General features: G+C 37.2%; 1 protein-coding gene across 1 annotated transcript in view; it reads left to right on the top strand.

The window, feature by feature from the left end:
• The window catches only part of DOCK3 (dedicator of cytokinesis 3), a 216,138-nt gene that overhangs the window by 146,823 nt on the left and 45,483 nt on the right, over nucleotides 1-23,832 (top strand). Inside the window, exons 18-28 of the mRNA XM_035547066.2 lie at nucleotides 123-294; nucleotides 951-1,048; nucleotides 2,612-2,695; nucleotides 3,054-3,154; nucleotides 4,491-4,572; nucleotides 11,122-11,292; nucleotides 15,181-15,373; nucleotides 16,672-16,799; nucleotides 17,764-17,910; nucleotides 19,947-20,045; nucleotides 22,208-22,302. Coding sequence (XP_035402959.1) covers nucleotides 123-294; nucleotides 951-1,048; nucleotides 2,612-2,695; nucleotides 3,054-3,154; nucleotides 4,491-4,572; nucleotides 11,122-11,292; nucleotides 15,181-15,373; nucleotides 16,672-16,799; nucleotides 17,764-17,910; nucleotides 19,947-20,045; nucleotides 22,208-22,302 — 1,370 coding nt within the window. The remainder of the gene's footprint in view (nucleotides 1-122; nucleotides 295-950; nucleotides 1,049-2,611; nucleotides 2,696-3,053; nucleotides 3,155-4,490; nucleotides 4,573-11,121; nucleotides 11,293-15,180; nucleotides 15,374-16,671; nucleotides 16,800-17,763; nucleotides 17,911-19,946; nucleotides 20,046-22,207; nucleotides 22,303-23,832) is intronic.

Here is a 23,832-nt window from a genome sequence, read left to right as displayed (position 1 = left end):
GAATTGTTTTTATGCACCCAGAAGATCAATAAAAGTACCGTTAGGCAATTGCTATCAGTATGTGTGTGTGGAATGAAATAAATAAACCAGGTAAAATTCCATTTCCTTTCCTGTATCTGCAGTGTGATGAGAATAGCACATTTAATAATCACGCACTCTACCTGGGGTTGCCTTGCTGCAAAGAGGACTACAATGGCTGCCCCAACATCCCTTCCAGTCTCATTTTCCAGCGCAGCACCAAAGAGACCTTTTCAGTCTCCACACAGCTTTCTTCTACCAAATTGACCCAGAATGGTAAGTAGCTGATCCTTCCAAATTGCCTAAGGCAGCAGGCATTATGGCAACAGGGCAGATGTGTATTCTTGTGGTCTCTCTGTTTATTTTACTAAAATACTGCTTTGCTACAATTTTGTGATTTTTTTTTTTAACTAACACTATTGAAATAAGCAGAAACATTTTTCTGAGGAAATAGGGTTATTGACAAAGGGCAGAGACATGGCAGGCATTTCTATAAGTGCAAGACGTAATGTGTTAAAATAAAGGCAATTTTAATTAAATGATTAAAGAACAAAAAATCTAATGCTAGCACTTATACACAATCCAAAGTTTGTTTCATTAGGCTTTTGCAGGGTTACCAAGTACAGTAATGTTCTTAGGCATAGGAAGACAAAAATGAGTTGTTTGCAACTTAGTGTCAAGTCACCATAGGGAAGGCTGCAATATTTCATCTTTTTTTTAAACTTTACCATTCCTCCATTTGTTTCTTTGTTAGTAGCATAGGACTTACTGCTTGTTTTCCTCCTTGCTTTCTTTGTTTTTATGTTTAGTTCTTCCAAGATACATGAACTACAAGAGCAGAACTGTTATGTAATGAATCTCAGTTGGGTCTGGGGTTGCCCTTCTTTGCTCTGTGTATGGATTGTAGCTCTTTGTCTCTCTCTGTTCTGCAGTGGATTTGCTTGCCCTGCTGAAATGGAAAGCTTACCCAGATCGTGTGATGGATATCCTAGGAAGACTGAGACATGTCAGTGGCGAGGAAATTGTTAAGGTACTACACAAAATAACAATCTTTGGATATATCTGAGTTAACAAGCTAATTCGGATCTGCAGTGCAATTCTGAGTGTTACCTCTTCATGTACTTGGATTCATACTGGGAAGTCTCAGAGTGTATGAATTGGTATTTTTTTAATATAAAACTGAATCATCTTGCAAATGTACTTTCCTGTCCCGGCATTGTGAAACGGAACTCTTGCCTGGAGCACCAATTTCTCTCTGAAGCATCTAACCTATCAGTAAACTATCTCCTATCTGCTAAGTTCACCCTGTTTCATAGTCATTGTTGCTGTCTGTGGTAATCCTATGTGTGACCCAAACTTTATCATCTCAAAGAGTTGGGGGGAGGAATTCCAGATGCAAAAGCACTTACAGCAATCCATCAGATAATTTTAAGTGTTCTAAGAACTTTCCCTATAATATGTTTTTATTGTTCTAGAAATAAAAGGAGATAATTTGTAGTGGCAAACAACAAAAGAAACCAAATAGAAATCCCATCACTTGAATAGGAGTTTATGCTAAAAGCCACTTTGTTGTAACTCATTTGAATGTTGCCATATGTAAATTTTAACTTTCAGGATAACACTTGTAACAATAACACAAGGAAGATACCCTGTGTATCTTGAAATTCTTCAAGAACATCACGTTCTGTACATTTTGTTTGCAGGACAGTACAAGTGTTTGTTTTTATAGAGAAAATCATTAAAAGATATGTATTAAATTATTACAAGGGGAAAACCAATTGATTCCCTCCCTAAATTGACTGCCATGTGGCATTGGGATATGAAGGACAGCATGTAGTAATTCAGCAAAAAGAAGTTTTATCCTTTCAGAGACTTTATAAATTGCGGTTTATAAATTGAGGTAATTTGAGGTTTTTAATACAAATTATGAGGTTTTCCACCTCATAATCTATTTACAACAGATTACAAAATCATGATGACAGAAGCAGCAGTTGACTTCATCTTCAACATCCCTCTTCACAGTCATCCTTCCTGAGGACTGTGCCTTCTGGAAAGAAATCACTGAATTAACAGCTTTCGGTGTTATGGATGAGAGAAACAATTGGCCATACGTAGCTCGGATAAGTTAATGCGTGTTATAAAGGCCCTACTTCCATTCATAACACAAATTTTCAATACTAAACATAATTTGGAGCACTATTTAATGTGCTTCCAGGTCGTAAATTTGATAAAGAACAGTATCTGATGCACTAATGATGTAAGGATGAAAGTAAGTTGTTTTGCCACTCAGGCAGCACTTCTGGTCAGCTCAGACACAATGAAAGGAACACACAGTTATATTTAAGTGCAGTATATATTTCTTCTTTCTTTTTCTATCATTTTCATTTAGAAATATTCCTTGTAAAGAAAAAAATTCTTAATTAAAGAAAACAAAAAAAATCTGTCATTTCTCATGGGTGAACCTGAAATGGTTTGTTCTTGGAAAGTGATTTACAAAGATATCAACATGTATGACATAATTCAAGCAGGGGAAAAAGTCCTTCTTCTGAACACAACTGAATTTGAAACTTTTTGTTTATTAATGTCATTTTAGTTCCTACAAGATATTCTTGACACGTTGTTTGTAGTTTTGGATGACAACACAGAAAAGTATGGCTTGTTGGTCTTTCAGTCTTTGGTAAGCTGCTGAATTGTTACTTTTCTTTATCTTATGGTCAGTGATTAATTTTCTTATTAGCATGTTACTATTGTTTTCCTTCAATTAAATATGAAATATTCAGCTGAATCCAGCATTAGTTAATCTATAATAATCCTGGGTGAGGAGGGTAAGGATAGCATCAGCCAGCTGGAGATAGGAGAAGAGAAGCATTTGCTATCACTTGGGAGAAGCAAGCAATAACATCTAGTAACGCAAGTATTGACTGTTTAAAGAAACTAATATATCTCATTGTTCCTTAGCTTGTGCAGCTTGTTTATAGAACACTAGTGACTGTGCAATTACTTTCAGTGTGGGTTCACTTTTTCATCTCTTACAGGTGTTCATCATAAATCTACTGCGTGACAGCAAGTATTTTCATTTTCGACCTGTGATGGACACTTACATTCAGAAGCACTTTGCAGGAGCACTGGCTTACAAGTAGGTTTTGTCTATCCATCTCTTCAGGAGATAGTATTTAGAAGCCTTTGAGTGATGTCACCATCTGAATCGTAACGCTTATGTTAGTGGTTTTTAAAAATAGAACTACCCAGACGAATATTTTTCCAACACTGTTTCAGAGAAAAGCTGCTCAATGTCACCTGTTGCTATGAATGAGCAGACTCTGAATTTTTATCTTGCCTTTCTGAACTGGCAAATTCTATTTTCATCCTTTTTTAAATGAAGAGACACTGTCACACAGCAACACCTCATTATCAATCTGTACTAATGAGCTACAAGAGCACATACGTTTCTTGTCCAAGAAGGATATTAAGATATAGGATGCATGGAAAAGGCGTGAAAAATAGGAAAGCTTGGAGAACTAATCGTAATTTCCTCTTCCATAGTAGGCAGGTGTTCACATAAGATGATGGTGTTCCATTTTATTAGAGTAAATGTATAATTTCAGTAGATCAGAAACTTAATTTTCACTCTAACTTCAGAGATTCTGCCTTATTTTCTAGTATACTTTTCTGTGTTTTCCATCAGACAACAAGACAGATTTGGAAAGCAGTAACAGTTACCAGTCAGCGTTTATTTTTACTCTCTTTTGGACCATTTATTTTGTACATTTGAGAATATTCTATCTTTGGTCACAATAAACTCTTAAAAACAGCTTATAATTGGCTTGGATTGTTTTACTGCATTGACATTTTAGTATAATTTTTAAAAAAGTATCAAAAATACTTTGTCAATGGCAGGCAAAGAACTGCAGGTACTGTTCAACACTAGAAGGCATAGTCATGTTCAGAGGCTGAAAACATGTTCTGCCTTGTGTTAATGATCACTTCTGTTAGGTAAATCAAACTATTTTTGTAGTTCGATGCCTGAAATAAATGTTTTCAACAAAATTCTTTAAACTAGTCCAAATGGTACTGTGCGCTTAGGAAAATATATGAACACATTTTCTTTGTGATCTTAGTTTCTAAAGACTGCTTGCTTAGAGGAAATCTGAAATTTCTTAACAGAAAATAAAAATGTTTTGATTTTAGCTTTGATAAAGGCAAGCAATATAGCTCTTTTTAATAACATCTTTTTAACGTTCCCTTAGTGCATCTCATGGTCTAAGTCAATTACAGAGAAGAAATTATTTTCTGGTTTTGAAATTTAAATAAATGTATATGTTGTGTAAATTCAATCAGGAGGACAGCTATAGCTGATCTTTGGAATGGACTAAAATGAGAATTTCTTCTATAGATTTCCCCCTGAAACCAAAATATTTGCTGCCTGACTAATTTAAAAATGGTGCTGACTTTTCACTGTTTGTTATTTTCAGAGAACTGATCCGATGTTTGAAGTGGTACATGGACCGTTCAGCTGAGCTTGTACGTCAAGATCACATCCAGGAAGCAATGAGAGTATGTATTTAATAGAAGAATTTGTGTGTCTGTTCCATCTGTGACTCCAAAAGAGTTGGGGAAGCTGCATATAAAATTGAGGGTAGTCTGGCACTGATTTCTTAAGCGCTAAACCAATTTATTTTTTTTTTCCAAAATTTTAATGTTAGAGGGAGATTCATTCTTAAGCAAAAATAAAATGGAAAGAACTATGTTGTCTTAACTCCTTTTAAAGCCTTATGGAGGACTTAAGTGGAACTTACGTGGAATATATACGCACCAGTCATACATATGTGGTCTCTGCCTTGCACTTCAAGAAACAGTTATTTCAAATGTATTAGACAGAGGTGCTGTGGATCAAAGATAAGCTTTTTATTTCTGGCTGTGTCACAGTTTCATTTTTTCACTGGTTGAAGTTCTGGAGTGTTTTAAGAAGCAGATAAATGAGCCTTTAACTGGATGGAAATTCTACCAGTTACTGCACAAGACCTGAATCATGGTTCTGTGATGAGAGTATGATCTTGCAGGAATGCACAGCATTCTATTACTATGTGAAACATAGGGAATATTTTTGGTGCTAATTACAGAGAATTAAGAGAATAAATAGTGTATTAGTTTTACTATATGTAATTGTAAAAAAGATACTTTGTTAACTATATGAATACATGATTCAAAAATTTCAGGAAGAGGTTTTTTTTTTGAGTGATTGTCCATCTGTACCTTCTTACTGTGAGCAGGTTTATGTCCAAACATGTGAGTCTGGGCATTTTTAAAACTAGCAGCAGTGGCAGAGATTTGCACTTTCTTTTTCTCTTTTTCATGTCAGTACAAATAGGTGAAGCATATCACAGCTGAAGTGCACCAGACACATAAGCTATTCCTATAACTTCTTCTGATGACCACATGGGAAAGTTAGAGGTTGTTTCTTGTGAATGTCTTTATGCTTGGGTCTTGGCACATATTTCAGATTTTCATTTCTTTTTCTTCCTTCTTGTGATATTTTTGTACTTTATATTGCCTCCTTTGGTCTAACTCAGTCAATATTTTTGAGGAAGTAATTTTTATTTTTTGAGAATAATTGATTGTTTCATTGGAATGATCTGGCATCACTGCTATTACAAGGGTGTTATACCAGTGTTTACTTTGTCTTTTGTAGATATTCATGTATTTAGAAACTACTGTATTGCAATACGTTACAGATTCAGGGGCCAAAGATGTCTTCTCAAGAAATTCTGTTGGAACTCTCAAATTTCTCATTCTGTTAGTTTCCACCCTTATCTTTCATTTTTTTTGGATTACAAATAAACCTATTAAAATTGTGAGGTGAGAGGCAGATCCCTAAACGGACTGGCTGCTAGGATGTTCTCCCTTCTCCTCCCCCTGTCCCCCCAAACTACTTATCAGTGTGTTATGCAATGCAGCAGATACAGATGTATGATATTGTTCCTATGTGGTGAGCATGTCTTGAACTTCATAGTAGTTCTCTTCAGCGATTGCGACTGTGAATGTGAGGATGTCTTTCAGAAGCTCAGTTATTCAACATACTGTTAGAATACAAAGTAAATTATTTCAAGGATTCCAAGGCAGCTCTTTGCTTACTGGGAATCTCAGGTGTTTGCCTAGACAGTAGCAGTCCCATAAGTGAGCAGGGTCAGTTTGAAGATCGGACAGCCCAAGTCTTTCCAAGCACAGGAATTACAATCACAACCAGAGATTCTGCAGACCTAACCTCTACCATTGAAGCTGCTGTTGTATCTTAAAGTATGCAGTTGCCTTTCCAAGTCTATCTTCGAGGCCCAAATGAAGATATTCATCTTCTCCCACTATAGCCAAGTGATCAATGCCCTTTCTTTCTAAATTTTATTTCAGGCATTTGGAACGAGTTTGTACCAAAACCATTATCACTGCTAGTTTGTCATTACTTGTCGTATATTCTGTTGCTGGGAATTTCTGTGGTCTTCGGTGTCTTCACTATGCTCCTTGCATTAGCGGCTCTTCAACTCATGGAACAGGATAGCTTTCTCTTTGTTTTCCCCTCAGTTAGCTGTTAAATGTAGTACCCTAAAGCAGGTTTTGCAGTATCTCTGCAGTCTCTTTTTTGGCTCTTGACTCCCCATATACATTCGTGGGACATATGCAGATATCTCATAGCATTCTGATTCAGACTTCGGCATTTCTAGACTATTTCTAAACTGGCTTCCCCCCCTCAAGACTTTTTCTCAGAAACTTCTATGAAACCTTGAGGAACAGTAATGCAAGGACTTCTCTAGCTTTGCCAGAACACAGAGCATCTTGTTCCTTGTTTATGGCCCATAACAAACTCCATGAAAGCTGCATCCAGATACCCCTGCCTGTGCCTACATGGGGAGTTCTGTAACAATGTCTCAATGGATTAGCTCCACGGACAGTTGTACTTTCCCTACTAGTCATGGCAAAACTAGTGAAATATCTCCAGGAGGTGCTCTTTCAACATCATACATCTTCTGGTAGTATAATCACAGGTGGTCTTTGCCTAAATCGAGGAACCCACTAAAAAAGCAAGACTTTTTTTTTTTTCCTCAGGAAGTCCCATTAGTGTTCTGGAGCTGAAACATACCATTATTGTTTGGCTTTAAATGAATTAGTGATAAGCAAAAGATCTGTCTTTGGAAAAGACTGAAGCAATGTTATACTTCCCAGGTGATTTCTTGAAAACACGTATTTTCTGAGCCATACTAGCCAGGGAGATGAGAGATATGAAATTATATTCTCAGCCTGCCTTTTGAGACTAGGGACTCCTCCAAATTGTTTTCTTCACCCTGAATTTCAAAAAGAAATGCCAGTCCGTTGCTTTTAAGACCAATCTGTCTCTGGACTTATTCTTAATTCCCTCATTCAGAAATAATTATCTCATTGGTGATTTACATTTTCTACAGTCTCTTTTTCTAAGAATACTAGAAATTGCTGAGGTAATTATAATTGTTATAAATATATATAAACCCTGCAGTCTGTTTGTGGGACTTGTTCCTTCTTTTATTGTTGATACCTTAAACTTTGCTTTAGGTCTCTTATCTGCTCTCACAAGACTCAAATTGATACCTTCACTTGAATCTCTGCACTTTTTTTTTTATCTCACTAATGCAGAGTACCTGCTTCTTGCACTTGAAGCAAGTATGCTGTTCTCTGGAAGAAAACATTGCCAGTAGCACAAAGGAGTTTGCTAGCTGCTCTTGAATGGTGAAGTAGATGGTCGTATAGACTACTGCCTGTATTTTATTACGGTGCAGAAGCAGCTTGCAAACATCCTCTTGTTTACTCATAAGAAGGATGTTCTTGTGTTCATGTTTTTCTCACAAGCTCCACTGAGATTGCTTAAAGGCCAACAAAACCAGGGCATCTTTCTTCAGCTGATATTCTAGTTTCTCACTGGGATTTTGCCTGGATGTTGGTGTCTTGTTTGGGGTTGTCCTTTGAGACTTTTGTCTACATATTTATTTCCTTGTATTTTTTTGAAGGTGTTTTTTGAAGATTACTTCTATTCACTTTGGTTAGGATGGTGAAAGAGCTTCAGACTTCCAGAACTAATAATCCTCTTTATGTATACTGTGCATATGATAAGGTTACCTGTTCTACGTAACTCCAGTTTATTTTCTGAAGTAGCGTTTAGGTTTCTTGAGTTAGGAAATTAAACTACGCTTTTTCCTAAAGCAGATCTGTACAAGATTGATTCATCTGTTCATACTCTGAACATCAAGTACAGTTTGCCTTTTGTTCAAATTGAACAGACACTTCATATCTATAGATGAGTCCAGGTGTGCAACTGTACTGTCCCCAAGACTGTCCACTGGATGTATGAATATGCTACAGTAAAACCATCAAATATTGTCTGAGTGTAGTTCCTGAAGGCTCAAGTGATACTTGTGGTGTCTCTAAAGAATATATTTATCCACTAGACCTGCAGAAATTTATCCACTGTTTCGCCTGTGTCATCCTAGAAGCTTCTAACTGATGCTGCATTTGTCAGAGTGGTCTTCGGTTTTAGTTGTCCTGGGACATTGCAGCCGAGCACCAGGTAATCTGTGCAAGCTGAGCTGTGCTGCTCCTGTATTCACAGAGTGAACATGCACATGGACAGTCACTCAGAAGAAAGGAAGGTTACTCCTTAGTAAGTGGAAGGTCTTTGAGATGTGTTAGCTATAAGCACATTTCTTTCTCCATTTCTTTTCTCTCCTGGAGTATCACTGGTAAAAGTTAGAGATTATTTAGTTGAGTTGAAGTGAGGTTATGATGCTATTTGTCTATTTCAGTTTTTCTTGAGTCGTCAGGCTGCTGGTCACAAGTGATTGATGTGTGTTTACCTGTTGCGTGACTGCATTTTTTAAGAAAGTTATTTTAATTTATTACTGATTTTCCTTTAGCATCTCCGTTTTTATATCATCCTGATATAATAGAGGGCTTGTTTCTTTTCAGTGCACTTCTACATCTTTAAGGGTCTATATGTGTCATGTCTGTGATTTTGTTAGTAGTAAGATGCAAAGTTATTCCATGTGCTGGTTTGTGCTAACAGGGCTTGGTTTGTGTTTTTATCATCTCAGCCACGTGTCTGTGAACACAGTGAACTCTTCAGTTTATTGTCTTTCATTCTAGGCAGCAGTTTGGTGTCTGTGCTAAGGACGTAGTGTTGCTGAAAGCCTGTCATTCTGCTTCCAACAGAGAATTACGGATTCTCAGACATATGATTCACTGTAAAACATAATCTTCATGTTAAAGCCATGAGTTTTCATGTAAGAATTTGGGTTGCCTATACCAAGCTGGTAAAACTTGACAGCGCTTGACTTGGTGTATTAGGCATTAGCAGCAGAGGTGCTTACCTTAAAGAGTGGGCCGTTGTGAACCAACTGACCTTTGTCTGGCAACTATCCAGAAATACAAGGTGCTATTACCCAGTAAAGTCCTTTGGTGTAAGGAAACTAAACAGGAAGATGTTTTACTAGAGAAGGATAACAGTGTACTGCCAGGTTACCAAGGTTGCTGTCATTCAAAAAAAAAAAAAAAAAAAAAGGCTGTAATTATCAGTGGGATTTTGAAATCTGTGATGGGTTCACAAGGAATTTCAACACTAATGTTCTCTGTCCTTAAATCTGTAGCATTGTAAAGCTTAGAACATAACAGTGCATATTTGTACATTATAGTGTGGTGGTTCAAAGAGAACTATCGTATGGATGCAAAAATTAAATGAGGGCAAACTTTGTTGTTAGAATTACTTTCAGCTTTGAACAAAAATGCAGACAAGAATACTTTTTAGTCAATACAGTGTAATAGTACTAATGTTTCTGCATAAACTCTGATTACTGGAACTCCAGCCTGTTTGTTTCCTGTGCTATCATCCTAAGCACGTGATATCATAAGGATATCAGCCTATATATCATGTCTTAATGCTCTCTTAATGGTATATTACATTGAGCACTAAGGAAAGGAGTGAAGTCTAACTGTCACTGATGTTTAATACATTTCAGTGTTGACACTTGTGTGCACCAAATGATGAAAAAGGCATTCTTCCTGTGTGGAATATTAAATATGCCATCATAGCATCTCTGAGGACTTTTGATAGATTGGCAAGCTTGTTAAAGGCTGCATCGAAAAAGATCTCTTTCTTACTTGACGTGGCTGCCAAATAAATGGAGTACTAAATAATGCCAATTAAAAAATTTTAGTTGAAGATGTTTAGGTTGTAAATTCAGACTTAATCGAGACAAGTCATAGAGCAAATTTTTTTCTACTACAGATGCACTTTGCCAGCCCTTTAGACTGCAGTGTCTGTCACATGTATAACAGTGTTAAATGCCATCTTCTGTGCAGATGATTCTCCCTCTACTGTGTGCTCTCCAAGTTTCATGTGTGACGATAAAAGAAAGACTCCTTAACTTATTCCAGCTGCAATTAAAGGGATACCCACTTACTGTAGCACAACTGCTGCTCGCTATTTTTGTGGGCTGCCAGAGAACTTCACATGTCACCCTTGTCTTTTATTTCTGCATCTATATTTACTTCTATTTGTACCTGTAGCTGCCAGAAGTAAAGGCAGACCTTGCTGTTGGGTTAATACTGAAAAGTAGATACTTCTTTTTCCGGGTAACACTTCTTCCATTTCACTGACAGTCCACTTACCTTAATCCAGATTAGCAAACTCAAGTAATTAAAGATAAAATTTGAATGAAAACAGGCAAATAGGTTCTTCAGACACAGTTGTCATGCCACATCATGAGAAAACTATAAATCTCGTATCTTTACCAAGATTTTTCTCAGATTATGTAAATTGAATTTATCTACTTGAATTAAATACATACTTGTTATTTTTTGCTAGTGGAACACACCAGTAGCAAAGGTTATAGGTTGGGAAGGAATGCTTGCCTATGAGTAGCTCTTCCTTAATTGAATTATGTAACTTACAAAACCTGTTTTTCTTTCTCTTTTCTAAAGCTGAAGAATTTTGTTATTAATTATGCACCTAAAATCTTTCCTGGTTCTCTTTAAAGTTCCTTTATTTTTCTTTCTCTCTATCTTAATTTCCTTCCTTTCCTGCTCCCTAAGGCCTTGGAATATCTTTTCAAGTTCATTGTCCAATCTCGGATCCTTTACTCCAGAGCTACTTGCGGAATGGAGGAGGAACAGTTCCGCACCAGCATCCAGGAGCTTTTCCAGTCCATCAGATTTGTGCTCAGCTTGGACAGCAGGAGCTCTGAGACTCTCATCTTCACACAGGTTTGCTATTTTCTGTACTTTAACTGGCAAACCAGAAGACAGCTATTTTCTGCACAGGTAGTATATGGGCATGTGCCAGTTAAGTGCAGGTTAGTAGTGTTTTCTTCCTTTAACAAGCTGATGATATTGAAAAACAACATAGTCAGTCTTATAAGAGAGCACCACTTCAGATCCAGGTGAACTGAACTGCGGAGTCTCAAGAGAAAAATGAGTAGTCACGCAGGAATACAGTTTCTGCTCCTCACAAAAGTAAACTGTATTGCCAAGTCTCTTGTATGTCTTAGAGTTATCGTAAAGAAATTTTAAATCTTTAATTGTGGTAGGTCAAGTCAGTAATCAAGGTTGTAGAGACATCGCTGTAGAGAAGTTCAGCTGATGTGCTCACAGTCAGAAGAACTTAATTCCAGCAGTCTAAAATTAGTTAGAATGATATGCAGTCTGACTGCAAGCATATTGTGATACCTATGCTCACATCTAATACGTTATTTTGAATATGGCCCAGATGCCTTCACTGAGACATCATGTGCCCTTCAGGTACTACTCAAAGTGAGTAAGAATGTTGCAGTGTTTTGATTCATATTTGAAAGATCACTGTACTAAATTACATACTCCTGTGTTCAAAATTTTAATAGTAATATCAAATATTATGTGTATGCCTCAGCTCAGAGAATCTCAAAGATGGACCACCTAGAACATCCTGTTAATATGAAGGTGATTTGTAATTACTAATTTACTATTTACAGACATTTTGAACACCTACTGTAATTTGGCAAAGCAGCAGTTACTGTGAATGTCACAACAAAACAGAACAACTCCAGGGGTTAGGGAAGCTGCCAGCAGTGTGATCTCTTTCTTAAGAAGGTGCTCTGAAAGATTTGAGAAGAGCTTCTCTAATCTTTTATTTAATCACCCATTAGCTGGTATAATAAAATGACAAAAACATGAGAAGTCAGAGCACAGATTCTTTCAAGCAAAGTGACAGTGAGTGGGAACAGCATTTTGTGAATGCAGGATGTTTAGGGTTTGTTTGGTTTTTATTTCTGGTGATCACCGGTACAGAGAGAGACTAGATTTGAGGAAGGGGTTATTTTCCCTTTTTCTGTCTTTTTTTTTTCTTTCACTGTGGTCTTTCTTGCTGTCTTTGCTCTAGACTTGTAATTTGGGAAGCCTGTCCTTGTTTAACCTTTGAAAAGTTTACTGTTTTGTTTCCCCCGTGCCACTATCTTGCCCCTTGATCCCAATTGCCCCATAGGCCTCTCAGCCTGGAGGTCAGGTGAGCGGAGCTGGGACATGTGCCCCACAAAAATGTGGTGGTACTTCAAGGCCGTCATTTAATTCTGTAAGTAATGATCCCCAAAACTGCACAAGTATTTCATCATGGATGTTCCCAGTGAATCCTTTTCCCCTACCCCAATCCATCTTTTCCTCCATATAAACTGGAATTTAATGTTTAAGTGGCTGGTACTTTAAAACCAGGAAATGTGGAATGTTTCTGTCATTAATGGAACAACTTAGGGCATCAGCACTTTGAAAATAGAGTACTGATTACATAAATCAAATTGTTCAGGCAGACCAAGGAAATTGTGTACTAGTTCCAGAAAGCTGGACAACTCTTAAATATCTACAGAAATGCTTGAGGCCTTAGTAAACATAATTTTCTTCGCACTTGTCCTCTTATCCAGTCTATTAAAAAGATGTTGGTACAGTTCTTCTCAGCAATGAGATGAAAACTGTTTATGTCCTTACTTCCAGGCAATTAGTTTGACAAGAGTAATGCTCCAGAATATTTTCGGGTGTTGTACAGAAAAAGACCTTTCAAGGAACTGATAAAACAATATAACTGTACCTCAAGATGGCTCCAGAGCTTCCTGAAAAGTTCCCATGCATATCCTTAGATTGCTACTGGATGTCCTAAATCACCATAGAAATCCTCCTGCCTCATAGTAATAGAAATAAGTTTAGGAAAACCGTGAGGATTTGTTGGGCCAGTATTGTAATTTCACTTGCATTATCTCAAAGATAAAGATGATGAATGGATTTGCAGCTGTTATAGCCTTCCAATAGTACCATGAACTATTTAAATGATTCATATTTGTTTATTTTGTTAGTACATTGTATGTATGTAGCAACAAATAGGTGACAACACCCAGGAGGCTATGTGGGTTTTTGTGTAATCTGAATTGATTGTAACAAGACAAGATGTTGAGAGAGATAACAAGCACGAAGAAGAAAGAGGTAAATTTATATTCAGAATAATTTAATGAGCTCTTCAGTGTTTGCTAAGTTAGTTATAAAAATAACTTATATTTTGCTGAAAGACTATTAAATAGGTATCACAGTTGTTTGAAGGAAAAGATACTTAGAGGAAAGACTTGGCAAAGAAGGAAGCCATATATTGTATGGGATCAGGAGAGGCATTCCAAGTGTTACAACCAGCATGGGAAATGTACAGTAATGTTTATGGAGTGAGAAAACAAATCTGTTCCGCAAGATCACTTTTTCCTCACAGAAGCAAAATGGTAGGTCTTGGGTAGGGCTAAGCTAAACAGAAATCAGCAACCAATTTGACTAAATGTGAACTTCTACAGGAAGGCAGTGTGGTTTGTATGGACAGCTTCAGACAAGTGAGGGGAAAAAGGTGAGAAGCATGCCCAGTGGTGACACTGTGGCTGAGATAGGTGAAAGTAAGAATGCTGAATCAAAATGCTCTGTTTAGGAGGAATTTTTTTACAGAGAGGGTGATCAAGCACTGGAATGGGCTGCACAGGGCAGTGGTGGAGTCCCCATCCCTGGAGGTATTTAGGAGACATGTAGACATGGCACTAAGGGACATGGTTTAGTGATGGGACTCAGTAGGTCAGGTTGGTGGTTGGACTTGGTGATCTTGAAGGTCTTCTCCAACCTAGATAATTCTATGATTTTGTAAAAAACAGTATAACAGTTCAAGAAAGCAACCATCAGGGAGTTTCAGTAGTTGTAAGGAAGAAGATAGGGATAGAGCTTGGGTAGGATGTAAAGGAAGAGAAGAATTTTAAAGCTTTGGAGGTGAGTGGCAGTTGTTAGGTATGACACCAAGTCCGTGGAACTTGAGAATAGGAGATGCATGGAATTTTATAGTTATGAAGAAATTAATTGAAGTGTGAAACAAAAGATGAAGAGTTTGATTTGTGTTGTGGTGATATTGTTTCTGCACTCCAGCTTACTGGATAGCTCCAGGTTACTGGAAATATCCACTATTGCAAGAGTCACGTGCACACTTACTTGCATGATGTGATGCTTCTTTCACATGAAATTGCACCCTATCCCTGTTGTAGGGGATTGTGATGTAATATCACATGACAATTATGCTATGGTTAAGGGTCTGTCAACATGTTATTGCAGGGGATTGTGATGTAATATCACATGACAATTATGCTATGGTTAAGGGTCTGTCAACATGTTATTGGGAATATTTTTTAGAGTTCTAACTCTCTTATGCAGTTCCTCAGTACAAAAAAATCAGTACTGAATTCTATAATCAGAAGCCATTTTTACAGTTATTGAAAAAAGTAAATTGATGCAAACGGGCTATTTTCTGTCCTTCTGTACCTTATTTTTTCTGTTTTATAAACCATGTCCTAAAATACAGCCTTTTGCAGGTCTACAGAAACTGTGCTCAACTTACCATATATATGACTTAGTATTGCAACAGTGCTTGATTTTTGTAGGCATCTTGTGATTTGGTCACTACAAACTTTAGGTATTGCAAAACATTAATGCTAGCCATAGTGCACTATGTAGGAGCTTTTTCCAGACCCTTAATTCAGTTTTACTGTTGTTTCTATTTCACTGCCTTTAGTTGCAGTTACAGAATTCAAAGTTTTCACATTCTTCATTTGGTTTTTACAGGCTGCTTTGCTGAACTCCTTCCCCGCTATCTTTGATGAGCTGTTGCAGATGTTCACTGTGCAGGAAGTAGCAGAGTTTGTGAGGGGTACTCTGGGCAGCATGCCCAGTACAGTGCACATTGGGCAATCAATGGATGTTGTTAAGCTACAATCCATTGCGCGCACTGTTGACAGCCGCCTGTTCTCTTTCTCAGGTAAGACTGTGGTATGAGTCTAAGTTTTGCTGTTAACTAAGAATAAGTACACATTACATTTATTTTGCAGTTGCTTTATTGCAAGCTTAAATAAATAATCTTGGTAATTATCTATCTAGGTGGCATTGTTGTTACAGCACACACACAGTGAATTATATGTAAGTTTCCCTATGTTAGAAAATGTTAATAAATTCATCATGGATAAATTGTAGCTACTAAAGGCTGATAAAATTATGTTAACAAATCAAGGCAATTATTAAAACTGCCAAATCTCACTTGATACTTTATATTACTTTTGTATTGCTTATTACTGTAGTTTCAAAGACATGGATAGGAGGATTAACCTACTTTCCAGCAAGCTTATTGTCTGAGAAAGAAACAGGGAGACAATTGCATCAGAAACTCAACACGTTTGTTTAAAAAAAATATATTTAATCTTTACATGACAATACTTGTATAGCTCTACATATTAGTAATTGTTTAAGATGCATTGAATGAATAAGGGTTAAAGACGGAGTCTATTTCATATGTAAAGGTCCAAACAAAAGAAGTTATGAAGATAACAGAGGAAGGTAAAAAGTACCATAGGGTTTATCTTCCCTGTAGTGAGGAACAGAAGTTAGTGCACTCTGTACTCAATTCCCAGGTCAACAATCTCTCACGTGTTATTTGCCCCTAGGAAAATGAATGTAGTTGCCAAAGTCGTCTTTTGCCTGCCAACCCTGCCTACTCTTCTGGCTGTGTAATTAAAAGCAGATATATTCTCTTTTTCTTGTCTCCTGTATGGTGATGACTTGTTTTCCTTCCATCTCTCCTATCAGTCAGCTTCCTGACGTCCCACTCTTTTTCCTCCTTTTTTCCTGTTTTGGCTACTGTCTTCTGGAGCTGCTCCCTGCTCTTCCTCCTTTAATAAGGTTAAGGTTTGTAAGCCAGCTAAATAAGAAGAATTAGCCAGTTTCCAAGAGGCATATATTGGAGGAGCCCTATTAGCTGTGACAACAGAGCTGAAAATGAAATCAACATCAGCAAGTATCAGTTCACAACTGTTATTTCCAAGCTGAATCAATATTGAAAACATCATGTATACTTCATTTATGAACTTCTGAAACTAGAAGTACCGTTAATTCATTATGTGTAGTTCTTGGAAGTGTGTTGTGCTGCGATAGTAGAATTTGCACCAATTAATCAAATATGCTGTTTATCAATAGGCTAATTTGGATACCAAAAGGCTGCTGATGGGGATGGTTGAAATTCAAGTTTCTTTCAGAAGAACTGTGATATTATTTTCCTTCTTTCAGAGTCCCGGCGTATCCTGCTACCTGTGGTTCTTCACCACATTCACCTTCACCTACGACAGCAGAAGGAGCTACTCATCTGCTCTGGGATTCTCAGTAGTATTTTCTCCATAATCAAGACCAGCTCTTTGGTAATCTTCTGCTTCACTTTTTAATTCCATCACTGACTCAGTAAAATGACGGCTGAGGGATTTCTATAGGTTAATACAGGTTTTTCAAAGATCCTTTTAAAAATGAAATTCTGCTAATTTTCTGTCAGCAGGAGAACATCTGAAATGAGGGTCTGCTTTTGTATGTGTGACTCAGAGCATTCTGGTTACACAGTGTTCTTGCTGTTAGGAGGGGAAAAAGGATATGCATATACCAGGTTTGACACTGTTTAATTTTCTTCATCCAAGCCCAGAACTTAGATGTCAATGGAGTTCAGAATCCTACACAGCTCTGGGACTGGTAGTTCTGCAAGAGACAGTAACTAGCACTTTATGATTCATGTTAAATAAATACTCTGAAATTATCCAATCAATGAAATCACACATACAAATTAGAAATTGCTGCTGAGTTTAAATACCCAGCTTTGATGATCGTAAAACTCTGATCCAAATGGTAACTTGATCATTTAAAACGATGCTCACAAACAGGGTGGTGAAGTTTCCCCACCTGACTCTAAAGGAGGAAGCTCATAATGCTAACTATAAATCATACCAACGAGCTTTCTTAATAACAAATTAAGGCTTTGTGTGAAGGGAATGAAATGAAAGGTACCATGGTAATAAGCTATGTTAATGCTGCCATAGAATAAAGGCTATTGAACATATTTTGATCCCATTTTATTCTAGAGTGTATGCAGGCCTTTGATTATAGTTTTACCTTACGGCTGTGACCCTGAATGTTTCTATCAGAGAGGGAGGAGGTAACACACACTGGCATCATAACAGTATCTGGTATCCGTGATGAATTTGATTGTACTTCTTTGAACCTCCATTATAGAGGCTTCTACCAAAATAAGTGATTGTGATATGGCTGACTGAACAGAATTCTCTGCCAATGCCATTCTCTCCAGTTTCTAACTGTCTGTTTGCTCACCACTTACTGTAGGAGGGAGATGTCGTGGAGGAGGTTGAGATGATGGTGGAAAGCCTCCTGGATGTGCTTTTACAAACTCTGCTTACAATCATGAGTAAATCGCAGTCTCAGGAGGCGGTAAGAGGGCAGCGTTGCCCGCAGTGCACAGCAGAAATCACTGTTAGTAACTAACAATCAGTTTCTATTTCCTGCTTCTTTAACCTTTGGTTCAGTCCCTCACCACCACCTGCACCTCATTATCATCTCTCCTGCATGAATGCCCAGGGCTTTGTCTCTTTTCCTTAATAAGCCACAGATCCATTCCTTCCTCTGTGTGGTAGTGAGGTCTGCAGGAAACAGTAGGGCTAAAAGAAGCTTTTGTGGATTTCCAGGTTATTTTCTTGTTTGCCTTTGCAGCCGTGATTAAGAATTAGTGTTTAGAACTTGAGACATGCTAACTGGGTAGCTGCCTAGGGTGGCAGCTTCCCCTAAATAGGAATTGCCAAGGGCAATATGAGCATCAGGCTCTGATTCCTAAGTCTGAGAACACCACAATTTCCAATGGACAAGTCCCTTAACACCCTGGAGATCTTCTGTTCAGGTTCACTGATTATTTCATGCAAATGAAACACAACGTGCTTTTGAAAAAGAAATTAGCAGAACCTAAGTCAAGTGAGCTGTTGAGCTTGGTGGGAGAAGAGGGAAAAGCCACCACTTCGTCTAGGCTGTCAGCTTAAGCCTATGGGAGGAAATTTTTTCCTTAGTGCAACAAGAGAAAAGGAACAAAATTACTGATCTGCTTTCATCTTCTGTATTCGTTACCCTTTCTATACTATCCTATTCTGGTCTACTTTTGCTTAGGAGAGTCTCTAATGCAGCTTTTGCACTATGTATTATCTTATGGTGTTGTCCAGGACATCCTTTTTTTTTTTACACTTGCTTTTTTTTTTTTTTTTATCAAAAGGCTGAAACCTCAGAGATGCTGGGGGGACAAGTGTACACTAAGGTACACTTTTCACATAAATGAAAAGATGGTATCTTTCTATGTTAGCTCAAAGGAACTAATAAATGGTAGAATCCTAATAAAGAACAAGGCATTTCATAGTTCTTAAAATGTCCAGTAACATCTCAGCTTCCTTTTACTTCTGCCATTTGACTTACCATTATCACATACCACCTCACATACAAGAGCACACTATTTTTCCCAATCAAGTTCATCCCTATGAAGTTTATTGGAACAACATATGTCAAAGCTTCTGTGTTGGTGCTTGAGCCAATTTTAAAAAATAAAAATGGAAGGGAAAGTCACAGTTATAAAAACCCATCATATTTGTTCCTGAATGTGTATTTTACAGCACAGTGATGTGTGTAATCTTTTTAGATACTGATTAGAAAGTAGTTTGTATGTTTTGCAAAGGATTGGCAGACAAAAGACATACTCCTTACCTTCTTGCCACTGCCACGCTTATTATCTTGGACAAATTGCTTAACTTCTCTGTGCTTTACTTTCAGATATGTAGAATGGGGGAGCCCATCTTTGGAAAACATTTTGGGATACTGTGGTAACTGGTTAGGGTGCATATGCTTTGCAGGCCAGAAATGTAATTGTAGCTCATGTAGGCTTACCCAAGCTATGTTCAGAGTATCTTAATGGAATACTGTTAATATTGTAGCTATGACGGCATGTAATTTGGTGAACGCTAATCAGCCAAATATTTACAAGATTCCAGACACCTTTCGTAGCCCATACTGATCCCATGCTGTTATCGCTATACTGTTTTCAGTATATCAGCCAATTAGTTTAAAATATTCCTGGTATGTCTGCATGAGCAACAGTCCCACCTTTGTTAGCATAGTATATTGAGTATAAAGTAACTGAGAAGGTGACTGTCAAAAACTGCATGCTTGGAGGGAGATTCGTTAATGTCTGTAATAGTAATTACAAATTATTTTTGTTTAGACTACAACACTTGCTAAGTCTTTTAAAAATGGCATCTGTGGGAGAGCCTGTAAAAGGTGTATTCCTGTATATTAACAGTAATTCAAGAACTATTAACTGTTAATGCAGTATTTTTAATTTCTGTGCATGTCAGCTTTCCTTTCATAGGCATTGGGGCCATTTCAGACCCCTCCCTTTATACCTTACCCTAGGTTGAGTTTTATATTTATGAAATTTCAGATTGTCTGAACTAAATAATTTCTTATCTTGTCAACAGGGAGAATATGTGTCCTGTCTTTTATCTTTGCTCCGTCAGATGTCAGACACTCATTTCCAGCACTTACTGGACAACTTCCAAAGCAAGGATGAACTAAAGGTACAACAGAACATCTTGTGTGTAGGGTCCTTCACTCCGGATGAGAGAGAAGAGGGGAATCCCTCCAGCATTACTTGCTCTGCTAATTGTTGCCATTCATTGGCACTCTACTTTTATAGACCTTTCTTTCCTTCTTATGGTAATAGTTGCTACGTTATAAAAGCATTTAATAATTGACACTGAACTATCTTGATAAACAAGAGCAAATAAAAACCAAAGATGGGTATTATCAGCCATAGAAGCTTATCATTGTTGTACAATGTAGAACATAGAGGAGCAAGTTTTTTAATCGCATGAATGTAGTCAGTTGTACTATAGTATATTACCAGATGTGAAATACACATTAATGTTTACTTACAAAGAGTGTTGAAATTCATTTTATGCCAGAGCAGTGTTTCAAGCCTTTTTTGGGATACAAATATCTCTAGCAGATGGAATCTTTCTTGGGTAAGCAGTAATCTTACTAATTCTCTTGCCGAACCCTCCTAAATTTGCAAACATTAACTTGAATTATGGCTATCCGTGAACAGACGATGGCTGGTAAGGGACCAACAGACCTCTCTGTTGGCTTTTTTTTTGTCACCGTCATTTTGAAATGGCACATCTCAAAACAGCAGAAACTGACTTTTTATCTCAGCTTTCATAGGAAAGAGGAGTATCTCAGACAACAGTCTATTAAAGAGGCAAAATAATTTTGTAAATAAAGACAAGATTTTATATAACATGCTTTTGATTAGTATGACACTTGATAAAATAGGGACAATGAGAAGAGTGTAATGTGGCAGGAACTTAAGTTGCCTTAACAAATGAGACGGAGAAGTCTGAATAGGCTTTGGCTTCTAGGTGTTTCATGCACATGCAGGGAGGCTGAATAAATTGGGGAAGTAAATTTGGGATGATGGAATTCTCACCTGTAGGTTGCAGGGTTCAATGCATCTCAGATTGATAGTTACTTGAGATTAATACCTTTCAGACAGTTGCTTCTAGGAAAATGATTTGGTATATTAACTCATATTCATTCTCATTAAATATTTTTAAAAGCTATCTAAACTATAGTTCGTATTTCATAACAGTGAAAAATGTGTTGTTAAAGTAAAATTTATCTTTATGCTCATAAGAATGAATACAGTTGTATCTCTGACAATCTAAGGATGTGTTCAGCAGTATGACAGAAGCTGAAGATATTATCGCCAACTTTTTTCCAACTATCGGTCTATCAGTTGATCTAATAAAATACATTACCTATCCCTTTAAATATTGCTGTAATAATACTTCCAGTACTTTTTCTTGAATAGGAAAGCACTGTGTTCGCTTACCTATATTACATTTAGGCCAAAATGAGGCCAAAAGTCAAGGAGCTTCTGATCCTTTGCTCTTGGCTAAGTTACACCAAGATACTTATTTTCCCCCCAGCCCATCAGAATTAAGGCACAAAGGTAGAACAGTTTTGAATAAATCTAGTACTACCACTTTCTATGCTGTCTTAATTTTGTGTAGAAGAAAAGTGAAACAACAAATCATAATTTGCAATGCTGACTAGTCACCTTTCATCCTCACTGTTCTTCATAGATGTAGAGGTGCAGGTAGTCAAAAATCAGAAATGTTTTCAGGTTTGGGGAATTTTTGGAAAGCAAATGTTCAGTGGAATATGTTTGAGAGATCTTTTCTGCTGTCTGTCAGAAATGAGGTTTTGTGTTGCTATTTTAAAAAGGACACGTAGGAGTTCTACTGAGTTTGTGTGTGTGCTTTTTTGTCAAATTTGTGACATAAGTGCAAAAAAATTTGGACAGATGCTGTCATTATTTGAATGCATAAACCAAATAAATAGCTGTGATTCCAACCTGTTTGAAAATAGCTGCAAATTGACACCGGAACTCTGGATGATGGTATGGAAAGTCATATACATAATGCACATAAGGAAGTTTTTCATCTCACTGTAGATTTAAAAGACAGCTACAACCCAGTCAGTACATATTAGATGCAAACAAAATAGAACAATATCCAAGTATTTGTTGTTATCATATTTTCAGATGAATGTCCTGGTGACACAAAGCTCAAGGGGAGCGCGCTCTTAGCTTAAGAAGTGCTTGTAATCAGGAACACAAATTAATCTTCAGCTGCTAATGCTTTTTTTCCTTTTCTTTTTTTTTCCCTTGCAATAGGAGTTCCTCCTGAAGATTTTTTGTGTATTTCGGAACCTGATGAAAATGAGTGTCTTTCCTCGAGACTGGATGGTGATGAGGTTGCTCACCAGCAAGTAAGTAGAGAAGCAGGTATAAACTTTTAACATTCTATATCCAATTTTTTTCTCCTCAGCTGGACACTTAAACCTGTGCTGCAGTGTTTGATCTGACTGAAATTTGGTGATCAAGGCAGGAACTCTGCAGTACTCATCCTAATTCTTCATTTGTTTTAACAATCCATATCAAATTTGGACTTCTGTTATCATTCTGTTTCTTATACTCTACCAGTATGCACAGGTGTCAGGAATTATAGGTCTAACCTCAAAGCTGAAGTAGCTGCACTGAGGGTAAGAGTGGCACAGCAGATCTCATAACACATGGCAGGGAGCAGGTACCCACAATAAGTTGCTATTAAGTCAGGCTTCTCGTCTCCCTTTCTCTGTAAATGACTACTTTAAATGTCTGTCTTTTCCCATAAACAACACTCCTTAACCTACAGAGAAGAAGGACTCGAAGTTAGAAAAGGAGGGTCAGACCCCAGCAAGGTTACCAAATACATTACAAATAGTTATTTCTCAATAATGTTGTCATTGGCCATTTTAATGCTTAATTTTATCTAATTTTGTTTCTGTTGAGTTAAGTACTACGCTGTTTGGAGTGGTAGCAGCATGATGAACAAATGGTGGCTTGAATTATTTACTAGTTTCTTGTTTCATTAGATAAACTAGCTGTAGAATTAGCACTGGCTGAGAACTGGAAGGGTTCCCATTACAGGAAGACAGGCTGGCCAGCTGCTGAGCTGTATGCTCTGCATGTTCACAGAGCTAATGAGAAGTCAAGGAAGTGGATTTCAGTATTTCAAGCTCTCAAATTAAATGAAGTTCTGTAAGAAAATAAGAATCTACATAAAAGAGTAGTTACCTCAGGTGCTCTAAGTTACCTAGTTCCCTTTGGTACTATTTTGTTATAAACTCTTAGGCTAAGATACGTATATTTAGCAGTGTTACTGAAAGTATTGCTTGCATGTGAATGAGAGAGATGCTGGATTTTTTAATGCTATTGTAGCCTTATCCTACATGCTATTTATTAATTCCTGAATTTATCACATGGCTTGATTGCTTTTCCTTGAAGTGTATTTAGCCACCTTCAAAAAGGGGGTGAAGGGAGCCTGGGGGGGCGGGGAGAATTGGAAAAATACTCACAAATATATTGAGTTGAAGCATGTGCCAGATAAAGGACCATAATATAGCCAAGAATTAAAACAGTTCAAGCTTTTTGAGTTGCTGCTCTTTGGAAAAAATATTTCTGTTAAAGTAGGAGAAAGATGGGTGTATTCTTTCATTTCACTGTAGGTAATATAGCTCAGCCATACAAAATAGATGTCATTTGTATACAGGATACATACAAAATATAATTATAAAAGCTTCTATATAAATCCCCCAAATTACAATAATGATAAAGATTCTTAATTTTATATTACTTAATACAAGCTGTTGATTGAAACACAGAGAATAAGTGACTTCTATGCAAATCTAGCAGTAAAAACTAAGAATGCCTGTCTCTGTATGTATAGTAAAATCATCACCACAAACCACTGTGATATG

This window comes from Cygnus atratus, chromosome 10, assembly GCF_013377495.2.
Source record: "Cygnus atratus isolate AKBS03 ecotype Queensland, Australia chromosome 10, CAtr_DNAZoo_HiC_assembly, whole genome shotgun sequence".
NCBI classification, from domain to species: domain Eukaryota; kingdom Metazoa; phylum Chordata; class Aves; order Anseriformes; family Anatidae; genus Cygnus; species Cygnus atratus.
Note: the sequence above shows the minus strand (reverse complement) of the source record. Positions and strands in the feature narration are given on the sequence as shown.